The sequence below is a fragment of the Phodopus roborovskii genome, unplaced genomic scaffold (assembly GCF_943737965.1).
Source record: "Phodopus roborovskii unplaced genomic scaffold, PHOROB, whole genome shotgun sequence".
In the NCBI taxonomy this organism is placed as follows: Eukaryota; Metazoa; Chordata; class Mammalia; order Rodentia; family Cricetidae; genus Phodopus; species Phodopus roborovskii.
The window spans coordinates 12,317,355-12,344,837 of NW_026126460.1; the positions used below are offsets into that span (position 1 = coordinate 12,317,355).

Here is a 27,483-nt window from a genome sequence, read left to right on the forward strand (position 1 = left end):
TGGTTGTATATGAGTGCATTGCCATCTCTATGACTTATTTAACAGGGTACTGATAAGGAACAAAATGAGCCATGTATGTTTATTTTCATTTTTTTTTTTTTTTTTAAATGCTGTACATACTCAGCCTGGAAAGGAATGCATGATGGCTGTAAAAGCTTGTTTTCTACTGGTTGACCTGTATGGCCATCAAATGCTGCCTTTGTTATACTGGTACAAGACTTTCCAAAGCATGAGCATTTACTTAGGTTCTTATTCAGTAGTAATTCAATCTTTATTTGGTGCCTGTTCTCTTGGCCCCCAAATGGAGAGCGTTGCTCTTGGGGTCATGGTTTTGGAGAGGAGACAAGTAGAGACAAGTCAGTTACATGGGAGTCGAGTACAAGAGGCTCACTTTCTCAACTTTAGGTCTTAATATCTGTTTCTTCAATGCCATTTGTTTCTTCCTGTTTAGAACAAACAATGGCCTATTCCTATTAATGGCCTTTGTGTTCTCGCTGTCTTTCTCAATCAGGAAATCATGTTGTTTTCTGAAGAAGACTTTACTGGATGCCCCTTCTATGCCCTAGCACTAACCAAGTTAGACCTCTATGTATTGTCAGGATTCATGTCTTCCTGTAGGCTGCTCTAATGAATTTCCATATCTTGGTTTGCTTATAAACAATACAAATGTGTTTCTCACAATTCTGGAGGCTGGTCCAGGCCATCCTCACATGGTAGAAAGAGCTCACTTGTCCCTTGTGTTAAGGACACTAACCCTTTTTGGTGTCCTCACTCTTGATCTAAAGGCACTGTCTCCTAACACCACTACACTGGGACTAGGATTTCAACTTAGTGTTTGGGGAACAAGAGTTAAACATTCATCCATAACAATTCTCTTACTGCATCTACCACAGAATTGTTTCTTACCCCCATACTATAAATGAGTGTGCCTGGTGGTTTGTTCTCATCAGTGCATTGTTAACCATGCACACATACAGAAAATACTTAAGTAGAACTTAACTCACTATTGTTTTTTCCCCACTACATTGGATAGTGAGTAGTTGACATCTAAGTAAAGTGAATGCCTCTACCTAATGGTTCCCAATGGGGCAAGTTAGGGGAGCAAAATTTGGGTTGAAGTCAAGTTAACACTTGGTTTACATGTGATAACAGTGGAGTGGCTTTGTTATGTTATTGCTGTGGAACTAGAAACACTATTTCTACATAACTATTAGGCTTATCTGAGAGTTAGAATAGAACACTGTATGTTAGATTATTTATTGCATATTCTTTTTTTGAGACCAAGATCTTAGCAACAGGTAAAGCTTTGGAGTAATTATTATAGAGTTCTATTTGAAACCTATTTGCTTTTTATTTTATGTGTATGGGTGTTTTGCCTGCATGTATATCTGTGTATCAAATGTGAGCCTGGAGAGGCCAGAAGAGGGCATTGGATTCCCTCTGGACTGAAGTGACAGACAGTTGCAAAGCTGCCATGTGGGTGCTAGGACTGAAGCCCTGGTCCACTTTCTCTTAACTGCTGAGTCATCTCTCCAGCCCCAAACATTTTTCTGACTATTTTCCAATTGATTTATAAACTTTCCTTTGTATTTTTGTTGTTTAATTAATTTAGTTTCTCAGCATTTGCATGCATTTTGGCTTTCTTACTTATGTTTATATTGTTCAGTTACCTTAAAGTTGCCCTGAGATTTGATTGTACTGTGTTAATTGATTTTATATTTGACTTCTAATTATATTCTTACTTTATTGCACAGTGATCCAGATAAGCACTATTTAATGTATGAACATGAACGGGTGCCCATTGCTGTCTGTGAGAAAGAGCCCAGCTCCATCATTGCGTTTGCACTCAGGTATTATAAGCCTTTCCTGTAGTTAATCTGTATGTTGCTAAATCTATTAATTATTCTGTTTAGGGACTTTTTAAATTTTTTTTAAAATTTGAAAACCTTTACTGAAATAATGAGATTTGGCATGGCTTTTAAGCAAGTACTTAGTAACTAATGTGACTTGGCATGGTATTTACTAACCCTTGAATATTCTGACTACGTTGTCTAATTTATACCCCCGGTAACTTACTGTGGTTTAGTTGTTAACATGACAGTGCAGCATACCCATTTTGGAATGTCTGAATATCATTTCCTTCCTCCCACACATACTGGCTGAAACATTTTCTATCTAGAGGATAGAAAGGGGGATGCTGCCCCTTGTTCCAAAGACATGTTTGGATATGTAACTTAAAGAGTTACTGTTTATCCTTATGTCTAATATCTAAAAACCTCAGAATCTCATTTGTAAAACTATCTTCGCAGTGGTGGATTTAATTTAAATAGCACCTGGGGTACTTAACTAAAATTTTCCATTGTAAAACATAAAAACAATTTTTTAATGTATTGAAAAAATAATTTGGTTATAAACAAAATGTGGTACATAGATATTGGATATACAGAGTAGGCAGTATAGTTGTGTATGCTTTTACCTTCATGGAGTTTAGAGTTTAGACAATGAGAATTTTTCACTTCATAAGAGTCTATAGAATGATTCTTTTTTTTTTTTGTGCTTTAGCATTATGTAAATAATACTTGCTTCTTACCTTGTTGACTAATCATAGTCTATCAGTAGATAGTAAAGGCACAAAAATATAACCATTTTTTATAGTACTAGGAGCAAGTGTTCTGAGTTCATGTTTCACTGTTTTAGAAAAGTAATACATACTTGTATTATAAGCTACTAATCCAGGAATCAGATTTTTAAACTTTTAGAATGTTATTTAAAAAAATTTTAGCTCATTTAAATAGAAAGTCACTTTCAGATTCCATTACCCTCTGTTGGTACTAAGTCTTAGTGTTTCTTATTTGATCCAGATAGTTGTAGCTAGGTTCTTTTTGCGGGGAAGTGGGGTGGGGTGGGGTGGGGTGGGTGGGTGGGTGGGTGTTGATGGCCATTAAACTCAGGGTCTTCAGAGCAAGAGCTCTTGTTAAACTACATGCCAACCCCTATACAATGGATATAGCTAACAAGTTGATGAGTTTTAATTCTTTGTGAAGACATTAATATTTTTCATAAAGCTTGATCACTTTTGTATTCCTAGTATATTTGTTTAATTATGGACATTCAGAATGATTATGCTTCTATAGTAAAAAATTTATTTTAAAACATGATTTATTGTTAAAGAAGCGTTTAATGTTTAACATTTTTCAACCTATTTCTGCCCCAAGTTGTAAAGAATACCGAAATGCCTTAGAGGAATTGTCCAAAGCAAGTCTGTGGAACAGTGCTGAAGAAGGGCTTCCAACAAATAGGTGACTAATGATCACGTAGAACCTTTTTCAATTGAGCTATGTCGTCATTTTCTATATCCTTGGACTTTAGTTTTGTACAAAACCTTCTGGGATTCACATAATTCATTTCAGCTAGCTGTTAGAGCAACCAAATCCAAGTCTTGTAAAGACCTCACATAGCCCTCAGGATCTAGTTTCTGACATTTGCTGTGATGTCATTGTGCGCTACAGATGAAAACTTGCAATTTTTTAAATGATAAAAATAAGCAGCTGTTTTATTTAAAAATAAAAACAGTAACCTGTAAAGTTAATTGTGCTAGTGCTTGGCTTTATAATTTTAAGTGTTTGTAAAGTTTCCATAGTACTAAAGAACCTAATATTTAGAAAATAAATGCTCAAATGAATCTACTTGGCATGTTCTGTGTTGTAGACAGAAATTGGCTAGGCTTATCCTTACTGTTTTACTGACCCAATAAAATTTAGTGTGAATTATCTTTGTGATTAAAGTAAGAAAAATGAAATTTATGTATTTCTGTAATTGCCTTATAGTCCTAACAGTGTTGGGGAAAATTTTATAAAAGTCTATTGTACATTTGTATATAGTTTTCTTGTTCTAGTATTTTTTTTAACCTAGTAGATATTTCAAGATTTTTTTGTAACTTGTGTTTATCAAAATTATGATTAAATTTCTGGTTTGTGGGTGGCATTAGGTAAGAAATATATTAATCTAGGGAATAGGATACTTTTTTTTTCTATTTGAATATCTTCAAACTATTTTATCCTTTGTTTTCATGATAGTGCTTTAGATAACAGACCAAAGAGTAGCAGCCCTGTCAGATTACCTGAGGCCAGTGGAGGACAGACAAGCCGGGCTGTGGATGCAGAACCTCAGCCAAGTAAGACCGAGTTTTTGTTAATGTACTAATTATTATTATAGTGCGTGTGCATGTGAGTGTGTGTGAGAGAGGAACATGAGTGTGGAAACCAGAGGACAATTTGTGGGAGTTAGTCTAATCCTTCCACTATGTGGGTCTCAGTGATCTTGCTCAGGTTATTGGGCCTGGAGGCAAGTGCCCATAACCATTGAGCCATCTCACCAGCCCCAAATGCAGACATTTCTATAATTGTCGTATTTATGGTTTGTGGAAGAAAACAAAATTGATAAGAAATGCCATCTGGTAAGAATTGGTTTTTGAAAAATAAACACATAAAAAACATCCTCTTTTAGAGATGTTTTGCTTCCTCTTTGAGCCTTACTTGAAATGTAGATTTAATTTACTGAACTTAAAACTTGTAGAAGCCTTTTGTGCAGAAGAAGGGTCTGTCTTTCTTAAACTTGGGCTTAAAATATACAACCTGTGAAACAACAACAATGTACATTCTTTTTAAATTTTAATGGTGTACTGACACCTATTTTGGTATTGTCTCCTTTAATCATAGTCTCATAAGAGTATCTGGTGCATCCATATTTTTAGGAAGGAAGCTGCAGTTTAGACTAATGTACTTGCTCAGGGCTAGCTGGAAGTAGAGCTAGAACTTGAATGTAGCTTATGTTCGTTGTCTACTGATGCTTTGGATTGGTAGAACCATAAAGCTCAACTGACTGTAAAGACTCAACAAGTGACTAACCTTCCTGGAAGAAGGCAGCTAATGGTGTTGATTTGTCTGCTCAGCATTATTTTGACAACAGAGATTTTCTTTTATTTTTCCTGTTTTTTTTTTTTTTAAAGACACAGTAAACCAAATTTGTGTTCAAGCAGAGAGAAGAGTGGTGTAGAGTATATCTAAAATCCTCTTTTATTATAAGTGCATCTTTGCCCTTCAGTCCTACTCATCAGAACCCAGTGTTAGAGCCAGCCACCTCTGACTCTACAAAAGACTGAGGAATTAAGAGCAGCAGTGCCCTGGTGTGTGTGTGTGTGTGTGTGTGTGTGTGTGTGTGTGTGTGTGTGTCTGTGTGTGAGTGAGAGAGAGTCACCATCCATGGTCTCTACACATGGCTGTCACCACAATATTGCTGTTCTGTTAGCAAAGACTTGTGCACCAGTGGATAGTAAGCACTTTTATGATTGATTCACTGTGGATTTTGTAAATATTAATTATTAGAACCACACATATTAAATGGTGAATGAAACTCAAAAAAAAAAAAAAAAAAAAAAAAAGCAAGAGTGTAAGTTCTTGCCATTCTAGAATACTTTAAAATTTTTATATGTTAGTTTTTTTTCTTTTTAAGAATTCATTTTTTGGGGTTGATGGAATGGCTTTGTGGTTGAGAGCACTGACTGCTCTTCCAGAGGACCCTGGTTCAGTTCCCAGCATCCACATGGTAGCTCACAATTGTCTGTAACTCCTGTTCCAGATGATCTAAAACATCATTGCACATAAAAAATTAAAAAAATATTTCTGTTTCTGCATGTCTGCATATCTGTATGCTGTGTGCATCTCCTTGGAGGACAGAGGAGGATGTCCGATCCCTGGAGCTGCAAGAGCAATATGTGCTCTTACCTGCCAAGTCATCTCCCCAGCACCTATTTTGTTTTTAATTGTGTGTGTGTGTGTGTGTGTGTGCGCGCGCGCACGTGCGTGTGCATTTTAGTCTAGGTGCCCATTGGATCACAAGAAGGTGTCAGATTTACAGCTGGAGTTAGGGGCAGTTTGAGCTGTCTGCTGTGGGTGCTGGGGACAGACCCTCAGTCCTCTGCTAGAGCAATACGATGTTTTTAGTTGCTTTGCTGTCTGTCTTTCCAGCCCCTTGTGATATATGATATATGATATATATATATATATTATATATATATATATATGATATATATATATATTTTTTTTTTGAAAGGTACTGAGAACACAATGTTTTTCTCTGTTAAAATATGGAATACAGGGACTAGAAAGCTGGCTTAGGGGCTGAATGCTGGCTGCTCTTTCACTCTTCGAGTGAACCTGGGTTTGAGTCTGTCATCCACATGATAGTTAACAACTTTCTGTTTCTCCAGTTCCAGGGGATTCTGGCTTCCACAGGCATTCATGAACATGAAAATAAATTAATCTTAAAACAGTTCAGAGCACAAAAGATACAAGGATGTTACCTTTAACTCTGAATTCTTGCAGCTTGTGGTAAAATTGTTTCACGTTAAGATTTGTAACTCTACTGCAATATTTTAAGAACGCTGTGCTAATTCATTCTACTGCTTAAAATATGACTGCTTTAAAAAGAGTTGTGTGTGGCTTTCTGGAGAATTCTTACATTTGACCTTCAACTAGTTGAACATTTGTCTTGTTTCCAGTGAGGGTGCCCACTCACTCAGAAACAGCAGCAGCATGTGGGATTAAAGTCTGTAAACAAGTATATCTGAGCAAGGCAGACCCTTAGCTACATACGCAACAGGACTCCTGCCAACAAAGGTTGGAAACTTCTTTTCCAGCCTTAGTAATATGTAAATTAATATGTTATCTTTTATTTTTAAGCCAAAAAAGCTTCAGGAATGTTGTCCTTCTTCAGAGGAACTTCAGGGAAGAGCCCTGACCTCTCTTCTCAGAAGAGAGAAACCTTACGTGGGGCTGACAGTGCTTACTACCAGGTTGGGCAGACCGGCAAAGAGGGGACAGAGAGCCAAGGCCTGGAGCCTCAAGGTGTGTTAAGTGGACCACATGTGCTTCTTTTAAGCTTTAATTTATTTTCCTCGGTTTTGTAAGTAATTCTTTGCTGAACCCAGGGCACTCTCTATTTTAACTCTTTAGTGTAATACACCAAAAACAACATGATACTTGCAGAGTCCATCTGGCTTCAGATGTCTGCAATGCTATTTCTTTTGTGCTAGAATCAGGAATCCTCAGTGTCCGTACCTATAATGAAACAAAAGCAAAGTCTTTTAAGGGCTCAGTGGCATTATGCATGTAAATGTAATTTATAATATACATTAACCTTTTCATTGTCCATTATCCCCTCCAGATGTTTTCTTTCTTTCTCAGTCCCTGTAAGATGTGGCTATTTATGTGCAAATTCATTTTGATATTTAAAAATTATGTTACCTAATTAATTATGTTCAGATATGGCAAATTTGACCAATTCTGCTGCTACTAAAAATAATAGGGGCATATGCATTCATTTCCTGTTGTCTGATTGCTTTACATTAAATCGGCCAGTTGAATAGTTGTAACTTAGTGAAGTGTTTAAGAAATTGTTGGTGACTTGTAAGTTAAATCATGGACCAGTAGTTTAAAACATAGCAATTGCTCTTCCTTAATACAGGGATTTTTTTTTTTTTTTTTTTTGTCTGCTTTGAAAGTCCTACTCCTAACCAAGAAGCTGTTAGTAGTAATTGATTCCTGCTAGGAAAGGAAAGTCAGTTCTTGCCAATGGAGTATCGCTGAGTTTATCAACCACACTCTAGGGCAGGCCCCACGACCCAGGAGTAATTGGACAACGCAACACAGATTACAGACTATTTTTTTGTTTTTATATATATGCATGTTTTGTTTAAGTATTTTTTTTTGTCTTAATAGATTTTGCTTTGACCTTCATGCCCCCCCCATCTTCCCTCCCTCCTTCTCCCTTTCCCTCTCTCCCTCCCTTTTCTGATTTGGGAAAGAGGATCAGAACATGAGAGCATGAAGTTGGTTGGGTAGGGAGGAGTAGAGGATCTTGGAGGAGCTCGGGGAGGGAAAAGAATATGATCAACATATATTTTATATAAAAAAGAAAAAAATCAAAACTGAAGATTGTCTTGGTGGTATGCAGCTATAATCTTAACACTCAGTAAGCTGAGGCAGGAGGATTGTGAGTTCATGGCCAGTTTAGATCACCCTACTTCAAAGCTAAGCAAAACAAGACAAAAAAAAAATAGCAACTAATAAATTTTCTCTACTAGTTATTAAAATATCTGCTTACTATTCAGTAGTTTGACTATAGGTGTGTATAATGTATTTCTTGGAGGGATATGAAGCCTAACAAATGGTTTTGAAATGTGAAACTTAGGGTATGGTTGGTTTTTTTTTTTTTTTTTTTTTTTTTTTTTTAAGATATTAGGATATGTTCCTCATCTACAGTAAACACAGTGGATCTGGCCAGAAAGATGAGTCAAATGCAAAAGAAAAAACAACTATATAAGACTTTAATATGTTGAAGAAACGTGTTTATATATTTACACTTAGAAAAAAATATGTCAAAGCCATGGGATTTTTGTTGTAAAAAGTTGAGTTTACTGTATTGCTGTCACAGAAATAAATCACTTACCTGTAAGAAAAGTGATCCAGCCTGAAATAGTGAAATCTCAGGAAATAACATACATTTTTATTGTAGACATTTACACACTTTGTCCAGTATGTGTTTTATAGTGATTCGATTAAGATATTTGTATTATTATTTTGATAACTTTAGTTGCTGTATTGGGTAAAAAGACAAAATGAACTTCTAACTATGTTTTGCTTTAACTAATGATATTAAACTTTTTAGATGAGGCAGAAGGAGGAGATACACAGAGGAAACAACTCACAAATCCTCATGTGGAACTTCGTAAGTATACAATAATACTTTTTCCTTTTTTAATTAATTTATTGTTTACATTCCAATGCTAGTTCCCCCTCCCTCCTCTCCTACCACTCCCCTCTTCTCCCCCCCCCCCCCCCACAATACCATTTTGTCTAAGGACAGGGACTATATGTGTAATTTCATTCTAGATAAATGGACTGGTTTTGTTTTGTTTAAATTAGTGTTAGGTGTTGGTAAGAGTTTTATTTAATTTATAAAACCTGTACTACTTATTTTCTTGATTTAATTATATTGTAATATATTTATAAATTATACTTTAATTTTTAAAATTTGAATATTTTCTTGCTATGTAATTGAGAAACACAGAGATTGACAAACTGGGGATGATGTTCTTGCCCAGCACGTTTTTCGCCCTGGGTTCGATCCTCAGTGCCATATGGCCATGTGCTCATAAAAGATGATGTTTAAGAATAGCTTTAGAAGTACAGTGAAGAAAATCAGTAGCCACTGTAAAAGTAGAGCACAGTCTTATATTAGAGTTGTTCGAAGATAAGTAAGAGTGGTCAGTTGGTATTCCCTGATACTGTTAAGCTCACCATTATATAATTGTGATTGACCAGATTCTTACTTCATTATGAAAGATGCCTTCTTTCATAATGTGTTGGTACTTGGAGAGAGAAGAGATTTTTCTGTTTATATACCTTTTGTCCTCTCCTCTTTCAATTATCTTTGTAGAATTTTCGGATGCGAATGCCAAGTTTTACTGTCGGCTGTACTACGCAGGAGAATTCCATAAGATGCGTGAAGTGGTTCTGGGCAGCAGTGAAGAAGATTTCATTCGCTCCCTTTCTCATTCATCACCCTGGCAGGCCCGGGGAGGCAAGTCAGGAGCTGCTTTCTATGCCACTGAAGGTAATTCTCTTTACTCGCCGTTCTTTACCTTGAGACAGTTCACGAAGCACTTGTGTATTAGCTGTTGGCAAACAGTGTTCTCTCATTTCTTTCTGTTCCCGAGAAGAGCCATAAAATCTTAGAAGACTATAGGCTCAGACGTAGGTCAAATGCTTGCTGATCTCTTTCTAATTCTGAGTTTTCCAAATGTATGTAGAAACTACATTAGTTATGTAATATCTCTGTGATCCAAATATCTGATGGAGACAGCTTAAGGGAGAACAGGTTTATCTTGGCTCATGTTTCAGCTCCTGAGTGTTGGCAGTGGGAGCATGTGGTGGTTGGTAGCCATTCACATCACCTCAGACAGGAAGCAGAAAGTGAGGCAGGAGTGGAGGGAAAATAAATAATCTCTGTTTTCCAACTGTGACCCACATCCTAAATGTTTCACACCTCCCCATAGTAGTATCCTATACTAAACAAGCTTGAAAACATGGGACTGGAGGGGAATATTTCAAATTCAAACCATAGCAAACAGCTTGTGGGAAACTTGGTTGGGTGCCACAGAACTGCTAATAGAAAGGTAACAGCAGAAATGTTTGGCCAGAATATTCAAAGGCCAAGTTCTTTCCTACACAGGCTTACTTAATGCATAATACCCACTGAACACAAAATTATTCAGGAAAGTTAAGATTTGTGACTTGATAAAAACTTTAATAACTTTCAAGAGTTACTAAAGTAGCATTTTCTTTGACAGTTCTAAAAAGTAAATGAATTCATGCTGTGAATTTAGATTTGAGGGTAGATTTAAAAAGTAGATGTTCTTGTCCATATAATCTTTAGGACTCCTAATATTTTAATTGCGAATTGCTTGCTGATCAAAATTTTCACTATTGGTTAAAAAAAAGTCTCAGAACAAAATAAACAGGTGGTTTGGGTTCTCTGGAATGATTTCACTTTTACTTTAGAACAGACAATATGTATTCTGGTGAATAAATGTGGCATTTCTTCCTTGTAGATGATAGATTCATTTTGAAGCAAATGCCCCGTTTGGAAGTCCAGTCTTTCCTTGACTTTGCACCACACTACTTCAATTATATCACAAATGCTGTTCAACAAAAGGTATAAATCCTTAAGTCTTGGTTTGTAGTTACAGTTCATTGGGACTTTTTATATCCTCAGTTCATGACAAAAGCTTTCTCTGTGCTAAGGTAAGAGCAGGGCACACCTGGGATCTCTCTTACACTATTGCGATGTGAAGGAATGGAGAGTTTCTTACCTCTGCCATTGAGCAACCATGTAACCTTAAGCAATTAGCTTTTGATTGGTGTATACATACTTACACACACACACACACACACACACACACACATAAGTTAATTGAGACTATTAGATGTTCATCTAATGAATTTTTTTCTTTTTTATTATTTTTTTTTATTTTACACGTCGATCCCAGTTCCCCCTCCCTCCCTTCTCCCTCCCTTCCTTCGTCCTTCTTACCTTCTCTCCCCCCTCACATTCACCCTGACCACCCTCCCTTCCCATCCCCCCATCCCCATTCCACTTGTAGGGCTATGCTATCCAGGTGGGGTCATGTAAATCTGTCAAGTCATTTGAAGTACGGACTAGGACTTCTCTCCTGTCTCTAGATTAAGGCAGTTATCCTTCCATGGGGGATGTGTCTGCAAGGTCCTTTTGTGCACCAGGAATACATCCTGGTTCCACTGTCTGAGGTCACTTAGACTGCTCAGTCCTTCTAGCTGAGACCCATATTCAGGGGGTCTGAGTCAGTTCCATGCTGGATTCCCAGCTATCAGTCTGGGGGTCGTTAGCTCCTCCTTGTTCAGGTCAGCTGTCTCTATGTGTTTCTGCAACCTGGTCTTGTCCTCTTTCTCTGCATCTGGATTCTAGTTTGACTCAATGTTTAGTTATGGGTGTTTGCTTCTGTTTCCAACAGGTGCTAGATGAGGGCTCCATGATGGTGGATAAGTTAGTTGTTGATCTCATTATCAGGGAAGGGCATTTATGTCTAGAGACCTATACGACTGACTCCAACTAACATTATGACTTATATTTTTGTTGAGAAATGGGAAGGTGCTTCCCTTAGCTATCAGGGAAAACAGTGGCTTATGTTTGCCCACTTGCCATTGATAAATGACCGTGAATATTTTATGAAGGAATTACAAGGGATTTTTTTGGGGGGGTTGTTGTTAAGTAATAATTTATTGCAGATTATTGGGAGAAATAATATCCATGTGATGATAAAGTCTTTTAATTTGAACTGCTGTGAAGGGCTATCCTGTTATACAATTTATGGATCTACCATTGTTACTGGCATGCATTATATTCAATTGCAACTTCTGACTTTGAAGAATTTCAAGTACCTGTTGCTGGTATATCAGTAGATAATCATTCTTGGCTAATACATGGATAAACCAGATACTATATGACTTAGAGATAATCTTATTTTGGTAATAGTTTATTTTGATCTCTTTTTGATTAGAGGCCCACTGCTTTGGCCAAAATTCTTGGTGTTTACAGAATTGGTTATAAGAACTCTCAGAACAACACTGAGAAGAAGTTAGATCTCCTTGTCATGGAAAACCTGTTCTATGGGAGGAAGATGGCACAGGTGAGATACTGGACTGTGTGAAGCGCTCGACTGTGAGGACCCTTTGTAGTTTGGTTCTTGAATATGTATATAGTAAATTTGAACAACAGCGTTTGTTAGTCAACAGTGAACATTTAACTTATTTTTGGAAGAAAGAAAAATTAGTATGTAACTCATTGTAAAATTTAATATTTTAGAATCAGGAGGCTTGTGGATTAAGAAGGAAGTTGTTCTCATACCTTCTTAATTTTAAAATCAAATTAGCTGAGCCCTAGAGAGATTGAGCACCTGCCAGTCCTTGGCTGTTTTATGTTGGTTTAGGTGTTGTGAGAATGTCATTTCTACCTGCTGCAGCTAACTAGGCACCTCTTCTAGACTTCATAGTGCTTTTTGAAGTGCTGCTCCTTGACCTGAGAATGTCTTTGTATGAGAACGCAGGCTGAGCTACACTGTGTGCTTTATGTCTGCTGCTAGCTGTAACATCTTCATGAGCCAGGAGTAACTGGCTAACACTGGTCTGTAGAACACACTCTTGGATGGTTCTACTCATTGAGTTCTTTGACATTCCTACTTTCCAGATACTCTGAAATTTATGTTCTCCCATGTACATTGCCTTAAATAATTATATAGAGTTTTAATATTTTGTTTCCCAAGACTATTTGTGTCTTCTTTCATACTGTTAAACAATCTGAAACTTAATATATTTTAAAATTGGTTACATTGACAGATTAGTTCTGAACTGTTCTATTGAATACCAGTATATTGTTTTATATGGTACAATTGTATCACCACAAATTTAATGTATCATATACTATGTACTTTTTATATCATGTTTCTATCACTCTGTATTTGTGATCTATATTAGGAAAGTTAAAGTTTGAAATAAAATTTAGCTGTGTATATTATAGTAACCACAAGGAATCTTTTTGCCTTTTAATTGCACTAATTAACTATAGGGGCAAATTTGCACATCAATGATAAAGACTTTTTGTTTTGCTAGGTTTTTGATTTGAAAGGTTCACTTAGAAATCGAAATGTAAAAACTGACACTGGGAAAGAGAGTTGTGATGTAGTTCTACTGGATGAAAACCTCTTAAAGATGGTTCGTGACAACCCTCTGTATATTCGTTCCCATTCCAAATCTGTGCTGAGAACTTCCATCCATAGTGATGCCCATTTCCTTTCGAGCCACCTCATTATAGACTATTCTTTGCTGGTTGGTCGAGATGACACTAGCAATGAGCTGGTAGTTGGAATCATAGGTAAGTCAATAATTGTACTCTACTTATAGCTCATGATTAAAACTAGAGTAAAATTTCAGAGAGTCTGCTGAACTCATGTAGTATCATAATCACTGGATATTTTTGGAAGCTTTCATTTATAATTTCAAAGTTCACAAACAAGTTTTCATCTAGTCTGTTCTGTTTAGTTTCTTAATTTCCAAAATATAAATGAAAAAGTAATGATAATTACTTTAAAAGGAGGCTCTGTGTCATGATTGTAGGAATTAACCAGAGTAATGTGGGGACAGCCCTTTGAACAGCAGTAGTGAAAGTGTCATAGAAATAGGCATTGTGACCTTCTGGCTTATGCTTATGATAGCTTTCTGCTCATGTTGCCCTCGTTCCATCCCTAGATTATATTCGAACATTTACATGGGACAAAAAGCTCGAGATGGTTGTGAAGTCAACAGGAATTTTAGGAGGCCAAGGTGAGAAAATGTTTAAACTATTCTCATATATTCCTTGAATTTTTAAGATGCTAAAGCATGGTAGTCAGGCATGGCGGTTTACTGTAATTCCAGTGCGTAGGAGTCTGAGGTAGGAGCATCATGATTAAGACCCCCTTTCTACACACAAAACCAAACCAAACTAATATGCTTGCTCTGATTTTCAGAAATGACTTTAATGCGAAGAAGTATTTAAGTAGGGAAATACTGGGTTTATGACAGAGGTTTTCAGAGTAAGAAGTTTTTAAAAAGCCAGAGATTCTGAATAAAAGATTGTCTTTAAGTAACACTTGCTATCTTTTCGATTCTGTAGTTCATTCCTGAGTTTAGAAATCTCTGAGCTCAAGAGAAGAACTCATGCAGCTATATGGCTGTGTGTGTGTGTGTCTGTGTGTCTGTGTGTGTCTGTCAGTCATAGCAGACACCCTGCCTCCACTCTCAGAGAGTGCTTTGGCATGTAGCAGTTTATGGTTTGTTAAGTCAGTTGCCCAATTTGTTTTTTATATGCACATACATTTAAACAGTTTTATTCTTCCCTTTTGTCTTTCATTATCTTAGGTAAAATGCCAACCGTGGTCTCTCCAGAGTTGTATAGGACTAGATTTTGTGAAGCAATGGACAAGTATTTCCTGATGGTGCCAGACCACTGGACAGGGTTGGATTTGAATTGCTGAAATCGTGCAGATGATTTGAAACACTGTGAAGGAAAGTGGATCTGAGCAAGAGACCCAAACTCTATGACACGTTTTATTTCTTTGTCTCATATACCACTGAACACAAAGGCCTTTCAGTTCTGTGACTGTTCAGACTGTCTTTAGACTGTCCATAATTGTGGGGTAAAAGCTCCATGGATTGTACTTTGCTTCTGTTACTTGAAATTAGCTGCCTGTAAATCGGGAAACTGTACAAAGTTAGACAGGATCTTTTTTAAGGGGCTGCGATTAGAGATGAATGAATATGTAGAGTAAGAAATTGAGTTCTCATATTTACTAACTCAATTGTGTGAAGAATAAAGCTGTCTGATTGACTGTGTGGTCGACTGATAGATTGTGACTATCTGATAAATTGTGACTGGTAGATTGTGGCTGTCTGTCTGGTAGACTGTGGCTGATACAATCTGTCAGTCTATGTAGTAGATTGGAACTACCATTTGGTAGTCTGTGGCTGTCTGGCATCACATTTTATACTTTTTCCCTGAGAAGGCAAGTACAGACTTGCTTAATACATTTTGTTTCCTATGTAGTAACTTTGTGTTTGTTCTTATAATTTCTGAAACGTTAGGAAAAGTCTGATTTATCAATTGCCAGTTAAACAGAATGGTGCTTGCTTTGTTAGGAATTTTGACTGGGAATCCTGCCATACTCTGTATTCTCCATCTTACTTTGTTTTTAACTGTGTTTTTAACTGTGTTAACATTCTATCTTTTCTGTGGGTGATGAGAGCCTACAACTGTTAGCTTTAAAGCCTTTCTTAGGTCTTTGTAAGGAGCTTGTTTAAAACTTCTCTGTAATGTGCCAAACAGCACTCAGACCCACATTCTGGAGTTTCCTCTCATTTTGGGGAAACAAAATGAGCAGTAAGTGAATATATAGTCACTGAATCCCTAAGTGAATAATTAACAATGATTTTTTTTTTTCTTAACAGTAAAAGATAGATTAGAGCCAATCCAAGAAACTGAGAAGGAACTTTTTTTTTAATAGTGGGAAAGTATCTTTCAATACTTCTAGCAGTTCAGTAGGAACCGTTTCAGTGTGGATATTCTCATTTTTAAGTTTCTCCCACACTGAGCAGGGCTGCTGAGAGATGCTGATTGGTGAAGTGCCTCCCACATAAGGACCTTGTTAGTAGTCTGCAGTTTCATCTGAAAAGTGGTCAGGGACCCTGGACTCTGAGGACAGGCTCTTACCCCACAATGGTGCCCATGTCCTCTTGGCTTTTATGTAACAAGGATATTTGGACATTTATAAAGTTGTAATAATTCCATTTTTTCAGATTTTCTCTAATAGCACATCAATATTAAAAAAAAAGAGAGAGAGAAAGATTGGGTATATTTTGCTATGTAGGATAGTCTGCACCCTAACTAGGCACAAGTTTGGCAAGTTTGCTGTAGAGAATGAAGCCGTTTGTTGCTTATTGAGAGCATGACTAGTTTTGAACTCAGCAAGTTGAATGAGGTCTTATGTCTACCTGATGTTAAGCCTTGGCCTCATCAGCCTTGCATCTGTGCCTTGTGAAGGTGGACCAAACACTACGAGTCCAGTTGTGATATTAGAAGTCAGTAAAGGAGTTGTACCGATGTGAAGATGGCACGGAACACTTACTTTCTGTATACCCAGAAACAAAGACTTTTGTGTCTGGTTCGGAATGCCACCTCTGTTTGTGTCTGTTCATTTATTCTGTCTGTTTGGTTAGGGCTATGTCCTCCTCACTTCTCAGAACTAGAATGATGCCTTTTCCTGCTGTTTTTCTTGTTGGTTTCAGTACAGTGCACATAGCTGAGCTCCAGGGCAGTAACCTCCAACAGGACATGGCATCTCCATCCTCTCTTGCCCCTGACTTGGAAAGCAGTTTTGCTTTTTAAAGTATTGTTGCCTCTGGCATTTTGGTGACTAAATTTTCTGAGGCAGAGTTATTGCTTTGAAAGCTTGACTTGACCTTTTAAAATTAATGCCAAGCTGGTGTTAATGAAGGGGAAACACACAATTGAACTATTTTGCAAGGTACAAGTGTGTGACTCCTGGCTACTTGCATTTAGCTGCTACCATGTATATGTATGTATAGATAGTATTTGGAGTGCTTTGAATTGAATGGCTGTTGTCTGTCCTCTTGAACTCTCTGTCATGGTCTAGAGACTATTAATGTTGAAAAGTTGTGAATGAGGAAGAAATCACATGCTCAGAATATAATATGAATTCCAAAGTAATTGATAGCAACATGAGAGAATTATGTCAGCATGTTGCTTTGTATAAAAATCTTGTTTATAAATATGAAGCTTTTTGATAACATAAAATTTTGTTTAAAAAAAAAAGAAGAGACTTACTTTTTTCCTTTGTACCTGAGGGAAGAAAGGAGAAATAAGCTGTTGTGAGCCCTTTGTAGTCCACTGAGGTTTTTATAGCTTCTCAAGGTTTCCTACGGACATCTGAGCATCTATGTGAATAATAGGGTCATTCATGCCAGCATTTGGCTTGTATGACACCTTTGTGGCTGATGGTTTCTTGGCACTTTAACCAGTGGGCTTCTTGGCAATACCAAGAAAGGTTATCAGCTTGTAGAAAGTTAGCTGTTTCAAGTGTGAAAACTGTTGTTAGTGGGCCTGGTGAAGTCTGACCAGGACATTCATGCTCTCAAAGTGACTTAGCAGTATTTAAACATCTAGTGCAATGCCCTTTTTTGGTTGGTTTTGTAACGGTGCAGTATATTATAGGAAAAAATGAAAATTACAATCATGAGCAGTTTTGTTAATGCTGCTTTACCAGTTTTGTAAAAGAAATGTACATAATGTCTTTCATCAACAAATAACATTGTAATTTACAGTAGCATCCTTATTTAATATGAAAACTCAATATTAAAAGTATTGAAATGTGAATATTTCTCTAACTTTGTTTCCAACTGTTTTATATGATTGACATTATTTAAAGATAACTACCCTAGCCTTTTAGAGACTTGTACTGTAAATAAAGAGGACATACAATAAACTGGAATTTACTTACTCTATTGAGTTTTGGATCTGTTTGAAGAAGCTAACAAAGTGAGAGGAAGTTCTTGCCAGCTTGTGTTCTTTTGTTCTTTTTGTTCATTCTCTTCTCCTTCTGTTTCCAGTGGGAGAATTTCAGTTTTGCATTCTGACCAATAATGGGCATAGCTGTATGGTCCTTCCCATTCTTCCTGTTTTTACAAGGAAGGGATGCCCATTTCTACGCAGGATCTGCAAATTGTGTGAGTGGGTGGAGCTCTATCTTCCATTACTTTCTCCTATGAATTTGAAGGCAAATACTGTACTGACTGAAGTTGAACCCATCTCAGTGCTGCTCACAGTTGTGGTCCCAAGGCCATGAGAACCACTTTTGTCTGGAAGATGGAATAGGAGCTTGCCCTGTCCATTCCACACATTGATGGGGTGTCATCATCCGGTGTTATATCTTATTTGGGGGACATGGAGTTCATTTTGGAGCTAATGCTTTGGGCTTTTGTTTTCTGTGTTGGGAGAAGACCTTTTTGCAAAATGGCATGACTGGTGAGTACTGAAAGTTTGGGTTTCCAGCACTGGGAGACGGAATAGTAGATCAGCTCTACAGTCTCTTTTCTCTCTGTTTCTAATGTGTCCTTTTTTATTGTTTGAGAATTTCGTACATGCATATAATGTGTTTTGATCAAATTCACACCCCCTCCCTGTTCTCTCCCCTTCAATTCTTTCCCATCCTCTTCCCAACACCTTTCTTGCAAATTTCATGTGTTCTGTTTTTAAACCCACTGAGTCTACTCAATGCTGCCTCTATGAACATGTGTGTTGGATAATCTCCTGCATTGTGGGTAGCCTCCCACAGACCAGATCACTGAGGTAAACAGATTCTCCCTCTCCAGCAGGCTTCAGAAGTCTTTTCTACTTGTTTTTGACTAAGGATTAGGAACTTCTGACTCAAGAATATCTCAGCTCCATAAAGAGGTTTGAATGGAACCTTTCCTAGCCAGCAAAGAGTGAAGGCCATTGAAGGCCTCCTGTGACTTGAAATGCAAGTGTATGCCAGCTCAATGGTATGGTACTTCCTGCCAAACCTGAAAGACCTGAATTCCCATTCCAGAAACCCCCATAGTGGAAGGAGAGAACCCATTTCCTGCAGGTTTTCCTCTGACCTTCTGTGTATATGCATAAAAAAGGACACTAGGAAAAATCAGTCAAGGAATTGGACTTAAATTGCAGGAATTATTCTACGGACTCTTCTAAACATCTAAATACCCCGAATAGGAGACATGGTTTGGCCCTATGATAGCCATTCTTGGTTCTCAACTTGATTACACCTGAAATTAACTTAAATCCAAGCAGCTGGCCTACCTGTGAGGGATTTTTCTTTTAATTAAATCTTTTGAAGTGGGAAGACCCACTTTTAATCCAGATCTTTTGAGCTTGGGAGATCCACCTTTCATTTGGGCCACACCTGCTGGTACCCTGTAGAAAGGTATGGAAGGAGGAGGCTCTCTCTTTGCTGGTTTGTCCCCTGGCTGGCAAGTTCATTCCTCCACTAGCATTAGTGCCTACTTCTTCGGGGTTTTGGAGTTTTGGTGTATACTGAAGAGCACCTGAGACATCCAACCCTGTGGAGGATGTCTTCAGGTGGCCCTATAATTATATATATAAATATATATTTATATATAAAATTAGAGAGAGAGAGAGAAAGAGAGAGAGAGAGAGAGAGAGAGAGAGAGAGAGAGAGAGAATGTGCCATTTTTGGTTTTGTTCCTCTAGAGAATCCTGACTACAGACACTTTTTGAAATAATTTTGACTGTCTTAGGCCTGTTGGCGTTTTAAAGCTTTTTATTTCTATGTTAGTGTTATGGGGATTCAGGTAAATGATTTAGTACACTCAGGTATATATGAAAACTAACAAAGGTCACTCATGTACAGTTATAAAGGACATGGCTTTTACCATCTGACAAAGGCCTGTACCTTTTGGCCAGCAGACTGGGATACTTGAGAGCTGTTAGAGGAAGATTAGCACTGCCACTTGCAAAGTGGAGATTCCTTCTCCTCACTCTGTTCAGTTACCCACCCTGGTAAAGGGAATAGGCTGAGGCAACAGCTTTGCTTCCATACTCTCCCTGTTTGTTTCCTTGTTGATTTACCACTTAGGCGGAAGAATCACAATGCGCTAAGTCCTGACTGTTGTAAGAGATGCTCTTTTAGAAGATGAGGCAGGTTGTACAGAATGGGCGTGTAAGTGCATACTGAAGCACCTGAACATTTGTCTTCTTCAGAATACTTTGTAATCATAGTCTTTAAATCTGATCAGGTTTGGAATAAACAATTCAGATGCCCAATTTTTTTTAGAAATGTTAATTTCTTGGACTGATGAGATTGTTCATTAGGTAATCATGTTTATCACCAAGCCACACAACCTTCGTTTGATCCTGGACTTACAAGGTGAAAGGAAGGAGGAAATTGACTGGTTTTCTCACTTCCACGTGTGCACTGTGGTACATGACACGTACATGTGCATACCCCCCCCCCCACACACACAATAGATGAGTGAACAACAAAAACAACAACAAAAAAACCATGTTAAGTAGTGTGGTGCGAATGACTAATCAAAACTCACCTTGAGTTTAGTCCCCATTGTGAGGTACTAAGAAATGAGAGAGGACTGAAGAGGTAATCAGGTCACAGATGCACACATCTCACCAATGGGTTGATCCATCAATAGATGAATGAATTATCCTGGAATAACTAAAAGGCCGGTTTGGGTTTGCCTTTTTGTGCTCCCCTCTCACAGTGTGGTGTCCTGTGCTGCATCAGCCCTCTAACTCTGTAAACATCTGAAGAGTGTCACCAGAGGAAGCCCCTTGTCTTTCCATCTCCTAGCCCTAGGAACCCTGAAGTGACTAAACGTTTATTCTTTATAAATTGCTCAGTCTATAGTATTCCAGTTTTAGCAACAGAAAACGGTCTGTGACTGTAAATAATGTATTGCTTGAAAAGGAAACTACCAAATACCTACAAATAGGAAGGGATGGTTATATTAGCTAAGGTCTATCACCTAAGAAACCTACTGTGAAATTCAGGGAGAACCGACAAGTTAGTCAATTACCGGTTTTGGTGACTGTGACCATTATACATCCATAAAAGAAAGGCTCATAGGCAGGCCTATACACAGAAAAGGTTTGCCTTAGGCTGGAATGGAAGCTGTGTGGTAAGATGGAGACCCAGAAAGGAACTGACAAGGCGCACACACAAGCATGTTACTTCATGTCCACAGTACTTCCCAGGAACTGTTTTTGGAGTTGTCTGTTGAAAGACTGCCTACCTTTCCCCATGTAAATCAAGATTCTTAATTTGTTAATCTGTAAATAAAAGCAGGACAGTAATATTACTGTGTATCTTGTTTCCCTGATTGCCACTTTGCTGTTATGTTGGGAGATTCAACTTGATAGCTTTCATCTTTAGAGCATTGGCTGTTCTGTGAAACAAAGAGTTGCTGTCAATGCTCTTCCTGCTCAGAGGATTGGAGAACCAAGGTATTTGAACAAAATGAGGCTGCAGGGATGGACAGTGGCCACTAGAGGTCACTAACGCACTTGTTTCTAGGATTTGCACATTGGCGTTTCAGAGCAAAGGAAACCCTAGTAGGCCATGGGCAAAAAGAGCCTGTCTCCCAGTTCTTTTTCTTTAGCATTTTGTTCTCACAAATTTCCTCTTTCATGTTGAGGTGGAAATTCCAGATGCTAGTTTGTTATTTATAAAAACTAAGCCATTTCTAAAAAAGTTTTTTTGTTTCCCAGCTCTAAAGTACTACGTAATTTATAAGTGTGTGCTCTCTATAGCATTGAAATATAAGATCCAAGACAGTTTGTGAAAATGAGTGGACTTTATTGTGATGGGAATAGCTCTACCTACCTTCAAGATATTGATTTTAATTAGAGTTAGTGTTAGCATAGTAAAATGCTCTCCTCTCCCGAATTCAAAGGATTGATCATTTCAAGCTAGGCGTGTGAGTTTAGGGAACATCTACAGTTGTCCCTTGGTAACCCCTGAGGTTGTTTCCAAGACTCCCCTACCTCAGCAGGTAGCAGACTACTCCTTAATGGCTTGGTGCTCACAGGGAGGATCTCATGCTCCCTTTGGCAAAGTGACTGCTGTATAAACAGGCTGCTTCCTTGTAGTAAACAGTGGCAGGAATAATCCATATGTATGTAGGGCAAACACAAATAAATTTTACTAAGTGTGATGTGTGGTGTTTGAACCCTCGAATGTGGAATCTGCAGACACAAAGCACCTGCTACTGTTTCAGATTTTTATGCTAACATCTGTCTTTGACTAGTTCCCTCACTGCTGTGATTGCAGTATAGATTGACCCTATGGGTTCACGTGTTGAAGGCGGGGTCCCTTGCTGGTGGCACTCTATTGGGCAGTGGTGGGAACTTTGGAGGCAGAGGGCCTGGCTGGAGAAAGGGCACTGGGACATGCCTTTGAAGGATCTCTTGTCCCTGGGCCTTCCTCTGTTGTGTTGTTTCCTGGCCACCATGAGGTGGGACATTTGCTACACTCTCTTGCTGCCATGATGTTTCTGTCTTGTCTCAGGCCCAAAGCAATGGAGCCACCTAGTCTTGTAATACAGTGAGCCCAGACCAACCTTTACTCCTCTGAATAGGCTGGGGCTGTGACTTGCTGGGAGACTGCTTGCCAGGGTTTGTGAGTTTTGTCCCCAGTACTGGAAAAAGGGGACAGCAGTACAGAGGCAATCTAGTGAATGAGGAAATATTTGAAGATCTCAAATGCATAAAAAATTTACAAATCCTTTCCTCTTTTGAAATTGTTTTCTCAGATGTTGTCATGGCAATATAAAACTGGACACTTCTATGATCAGCGCTCTGAATACCCAAGTCAAATCCCCAGCACACCTCTGGCCATCACTGAAACACTGAACTCAAGCTGTCTTGTCTCTGTAGTATATCAAATAATTGGTTTAATCAGTTTACCCTGATTTCCATTCACACATGCTTATGCTTCTAATTCTTGTGTGTGTGTGTGTGTGTGTGTGTGTGTTTCAAGACAAGGTTTTTTTTTTTTTTGTATTGCTTTGGAGGTTGTCCTAGAACTTTCTCTGTAGATCAGACTGGCCTCCAACTCACAGAGATCCTCCTGCCTCTGCCTCCTGAGTGATGGGGTTAAAGTTAAAGGCATGTGCCACGGACACCCGGCTCATACATGCTTCTTTAAGAATTTGTTACTACACACCAGCTCTGTGATATCAGGTCTCATCATCTGCAATGCACAGTTAATAGTGCCTACCATCTAGGATTACTGAGAACTCGTTTTATAATTTTTACTAATAAAATAAATAATTTTATTGATTAAAACATTTTTGTAATAAAAATATTCTGTAGTTAAATTTTGATTAAATCCTACTCATGAATCAATATATGACCATGTCTGAAAGCACGGTATAGTGATGGAAGCCTTTTTAAGAATAGTTTGTGGGTTGGACAGAGATGGCTAGTGCTGCCTGCTTTTCAAAACTCATTAACCTCATGATGACCCACAACCATCTGTAATGAGATCTGGCGCCCTCTTCTGGCCTGCAGGCATACATGCAAGCAGAACACTATACACAATGATTAAATAAATCTAAAAAAAAATAGTTTGTGAAGGTGGAGTTCTAAGGTGACTCCCCCCCAAAAAATTCATTTTTATTTAAATTAAAAAATCTTATTTGCATACCAACCCAGTTCCTTCTCCATTTTGTCCTCCCATTTCCCCTACCAACTCCCCATGTACTCCTCAGGGAGGGTGAGGCCTCCCATGGGGAATCATTAAAGTCTGTCACATCCATTTGGGGCAGGACCTAGGCCCTCCCTGTGTATCTAGGCTGAGAGAGTATTCCTCCACATGGGCTCCCAAAGCTGGTTCCACTGCCATAGACCACATAGACTGCCCAAGCACCTCCCCCCCCCCCCATCCTCAACTGATACCCACATTCAGGGGGCCTGGTTCATTCAGCCTTATGTGAAGACATGGATTTTCATTTCTCCTGGGGAAAATGTATAGAAATGCAGGTCTAGAAGCAACATAACAGAAACTGTCAATTTGTTTTCCAAAATGGACCTTTCTTTTGGACTTGCTTTCTTTTTAAAACAACACCAACAAAACCCCAAAACAAATGTGTTAACTATTTTGATGAGTCTAGTAATGGCTCCTCAGAATGTCAGTGTGGGGATTGGGTGGTGAAACAAGGAAGGTCTGTATGAGGCCGGAACGGTGGAAACTTCTGTTTCAGTTTCTCTACTCCACCCTGTCCTGGAGTCTGGTCTCCTGTTTTACTCCACACTAGACTGACAGCCTCGGCTTCCATGGGTCCCTTTTCTTACTTAGTGGTGGATCTATAGAGACAGGAAGAATGTAAACTATTTCAGGACCTTTTGGCATTATTCTATACCCATGGACCCCTGGACAGCAGTGTGTGTCACCCCTGCTGCCAACTCAACTTGGGGCTTGCCGGCCTCGCACTGACCAGACCAGCACACTGCACCTGTTCCCAAGATTCAGTGCATACTATTACATGAATGTTTTACAGAAAGTGTATTCAGGACAGCTAAGAGATAGGAAAGACTGCATATCTGGGAGTACATATGAATAGGCACACCAGGTAAATTCCAGCAATATAACAACAAAAAGCAAAACAAACCTGCATAGGTACACAGCAATTCAGATGAAATGAAAGAGCATTATGCTAGTTAGAAGAAATCAAACCTGCTAGAATTGGTGGTTTAGTCTGTAATCAAAACATTTGGCAGACTGAAGCAGGAGGATTGCAAGTTAAAGCCAGCCTGGACTACCTAGTGAAACCTTCTCTCTTTGGCTGTGTGTGCCTCTCCCCTGAATCTGTCTTAGTCATGGGACAGAGATAATGGACACACCTTTGTTTTACATTTGTGCTCGTTAGCAAATTCCTACCCAAAATCTAAGGGTTAACTGAAATATGCTCTATGGACAAGACTCCATTATTATCAAGCACATTTTTTTGGTGGGAGAACCTTGGGGTTGAGATAGGGTCTCTCTGTGTAGCTTTGGAGTCTGTCCTGAAACCCTCTCTGTAGATCAGTCTGGCCTTGAAGTCACAGAGATCCTCTTGCCTCTGTCTCTCAAGTGCTAGGATTAAAGGCATTTACCACTATTACCTGACCCAATCACATTTTGATTGTACAACTTGAGTCCTGGTTTTCTTGTTAAGATTCAATTAGTTGGGGAGGGGTTGTTTGTTTGATGGGTTGGACTTTTTTCTTGTTTTTCTAAGACAGGGTTTTTCTGTGTAGCCCCTGGCTGTCCTGGAACGCTGAACAAGTTGGTCTCAAACCCAGAACTTCAGTTTCCAGAGAGATCCGACTATCCTGCAAAACCTTCTCAAGTTTCAGCTCAGCCCTCGCCCTCTTCTGCCAGCTATTGGCCAGAGCTATTGGCCAGAGCTATTGGCCAGAGGACCACTGTGAGTACCTGCTGGCATCTTCTTCTGGATCCTCATCCTTGACCCCATCCCTGGATCCCTGTCTGTGGAGAAACCTCCTAGAGAGATTGGACCACACAGAGCTACAGATATTGAATCTCAGACCCACATAAGCCCATCGGGGAAGTACCATAGAGAGAGGGGGAGACCCCACCAACACCTACTGGAAGAAGCTATGGGAAGAAGGCAATACAAGAGAACACCTAACAACAGAAAGACAAACATGACACCACCAGAATCTAGGGAATCTACACCAACTAGAATGGAACACAACAACAAAGCAGAGGAAGCAGAAGGGTACGTCTTAAAAATTACCATCATAAAAATGATAGAGGCCCTCAAAGAAGATGTGAGAAAATCCCTTAAAGAAATGGAGGAAAAAACAAACAAAAAAGTGGAAGAAATGAACAAATTCCTTAAGAAAAGTACAGAAAGCCAAGAAAAAACAATTAAGCAGGTGAAGGAAATGGTTCAAGACTTGAAAACTGAAATAGAGAAAATAAAGGCAACACAAATGGAAGGAATGCTGAAAATTGAAAAGCTGGGCAAAAAATCGGCAACTACGGACACAAGCATAACCAACAGAATTCAAGAGATGGAAGAGAGAATCTCAGGCACAGAAGATAAACTAGAAGAAATAGATTCATCGACAAAAGAAAATCATAAATCCAACAAATCCTTAACACAAAACATCCAGGAAATGTGGGACACCATGAAAAGGCCAAACCTAAGAATAATAGGCATAGAGGAAGGTGAGGAAGCCCAGCTCAAAGGTGCCAAAAACATATTCAACAAAATCATCGAGGAAAACTTTCCAAATCTGAAGAAGGTCATGCCCATGAAAATGCAAGAAGCATACCGAACCCCAAATAGGCTGGACCAAAGAAAAAAGACCCCTCGACATATAATAATCAAAACACCTAGCATACAGAATAAAGAAAGAATATTAAGAGCAGCGAAGGAAAAAGGACAGGTAACATATAAAGGCAGACCTATCAAAATTACACCTGACTTCTCCATGGAAACCCTCAAGGCCAGAATGTCCTGGATAGATGTTCTAAAAGTATTAAGAGAACAGTAGCCTAGGCTACTATATCCAGCAAAACTCTCAATCACTATAGATGGAGAGAACAAGATATTTAATGACAAAACCAGATTTTCCCAATATGTATCTACAAATCCAGCCCTACAGAAAGTATTGGAAGGAAAACTCCAACCCAAGGAAGGTAACTATGCCCACAAAAATGTAGGCAACAGATAATCCAACTACACCAGAAACCAAGGGTGAAGCAGAACTAATATAGTCACAATACCACTGCCAACAAACAAGCATCAACAATCAATGGTCCTTACTCACCCTCAACATAATGGTCTTAACTCACCTATAAAAAGACACAGGCTAACAGAATGGATACGAAGAAAGAATCCATCCTTCTGCTGCATACAAGAAACACATCTTAGCTCCAAAGATAGACATTACCTCAGGGTAAAGGGTTGGGAAAAGATTTTCCAATCAAATGGAAATAAGAAGCAAGCAGGTGTAGCTATCCTAATATCTAACAAGTTAGACTTCAAACCAAAATTAGTCAAAAGAGATGAAGACGGTCATTTCATACTCATCGCAGGAGAAATCCATCAACACAAAGTCTCAGTTCTAAACATGTATGCCCCTAATACAAAGTCACACACATTCGTAAAAGAAACACTACTAATACTCAAAGTTCATATAAAATCTCACACACTTAATAGTGGGAGACTTCAATACACCACTCTCAACACTAGACAGGACCACAAATCAGAAACTCAACAAAGAAACAAAAGAATTAACAGAAGTTATGTCTCAACTGGGGTTAACAGACATCTATAGAACATTCCATCCAAAGACAAAAGAATATACCTTCTTCTCTGCTCCACATGGAACCTTCTCTAAAATCGACCACATACTAGGTGACATAACAAACCTCAACAGATACAAGAGAATAGGAATAGTCCCCTGTATCTTATCGGACCACCATGCTTTAAAATTGGAATTCAACAACAACACAAATAGCAGAAAACCTGCAAACTCATGGAAACTGAACAATGTGCAATTGCACCACTCCTGGGTCAAAGAAGAAATAAAGAAAGAAATTAAAGACTTTCTAATATTCAACGAGAATGAGGATACCACATACCCGAACTTATGGGACACCTTAAAAGCAGTGCTACGAGGAAGTTCATTGCACTAAGTGCCCATATGAAGAAAACAGAGGATAGTCACATAAGAGAATTAACA

At 38.5% G+C, this 27,483-nt stretch overlaps 1 protein-coding gene across 2 annotated transcripts in view; it reads left to right on the top strand.

Annotated features, from left to right (window-relative positions):
* Window positions 1–14,937, top strand: part of Pikfyve (phosphoinositide kinase, FYVE-type zinc finger containing) — an 86,431-nt gene extending 71,494 nt beyond the window's left edge. For both annotated transcript variants that reach the window (XM_051190371.1, XM_051190372.1), the window contains 11 exons: window positions 1,755–1,850; window positions 3,216–3,299; window positions 4,077–4,174; window positions 6,741–6,905; window positions 8,728–8,787; window positions 9,499–9,675; window positions 10,673–10,776; window positions 12,158–12,286; window positions 13,266–13,527; window positions 13,902–13,976; window positions 14,553–14,937. In XM_051190371.1, coding sequence (XP_051046328.1) covers window positions 1,755–1,850; window positions 3,216–3,299; window positions 4,077–4,174; window positions 6,741–6,905; window positions 8,728–8,787; window positions 9,499–9,675; window positions 10,673–10,776; window positions 12,158–12,286; window positions 13,266–13,527; window positions 13,902–13,976; window positions 14,553–14,668 — 1,366 coding nt within the window. In that variant the 3' untranslated portion in view covers window positions 14,669–14,937. The remainder of the gene's footprint in view (window positions 1–1,754; window positions 1,851–3,215; window positions 3,300–4,076; window positions 4,175–6,740; window positions 6,906–8,727; window positions 8,788–9,498; window positions 9,676–10,672; window positions 10,777–12,157; window positions 12,287–13,265; window positions 13,528–13,901; window positions 13,977–14,552) is intronic.
* The last annotated feature ends 12,546 nt before the right edge of the window (window positions 14,938–27,483 follow it).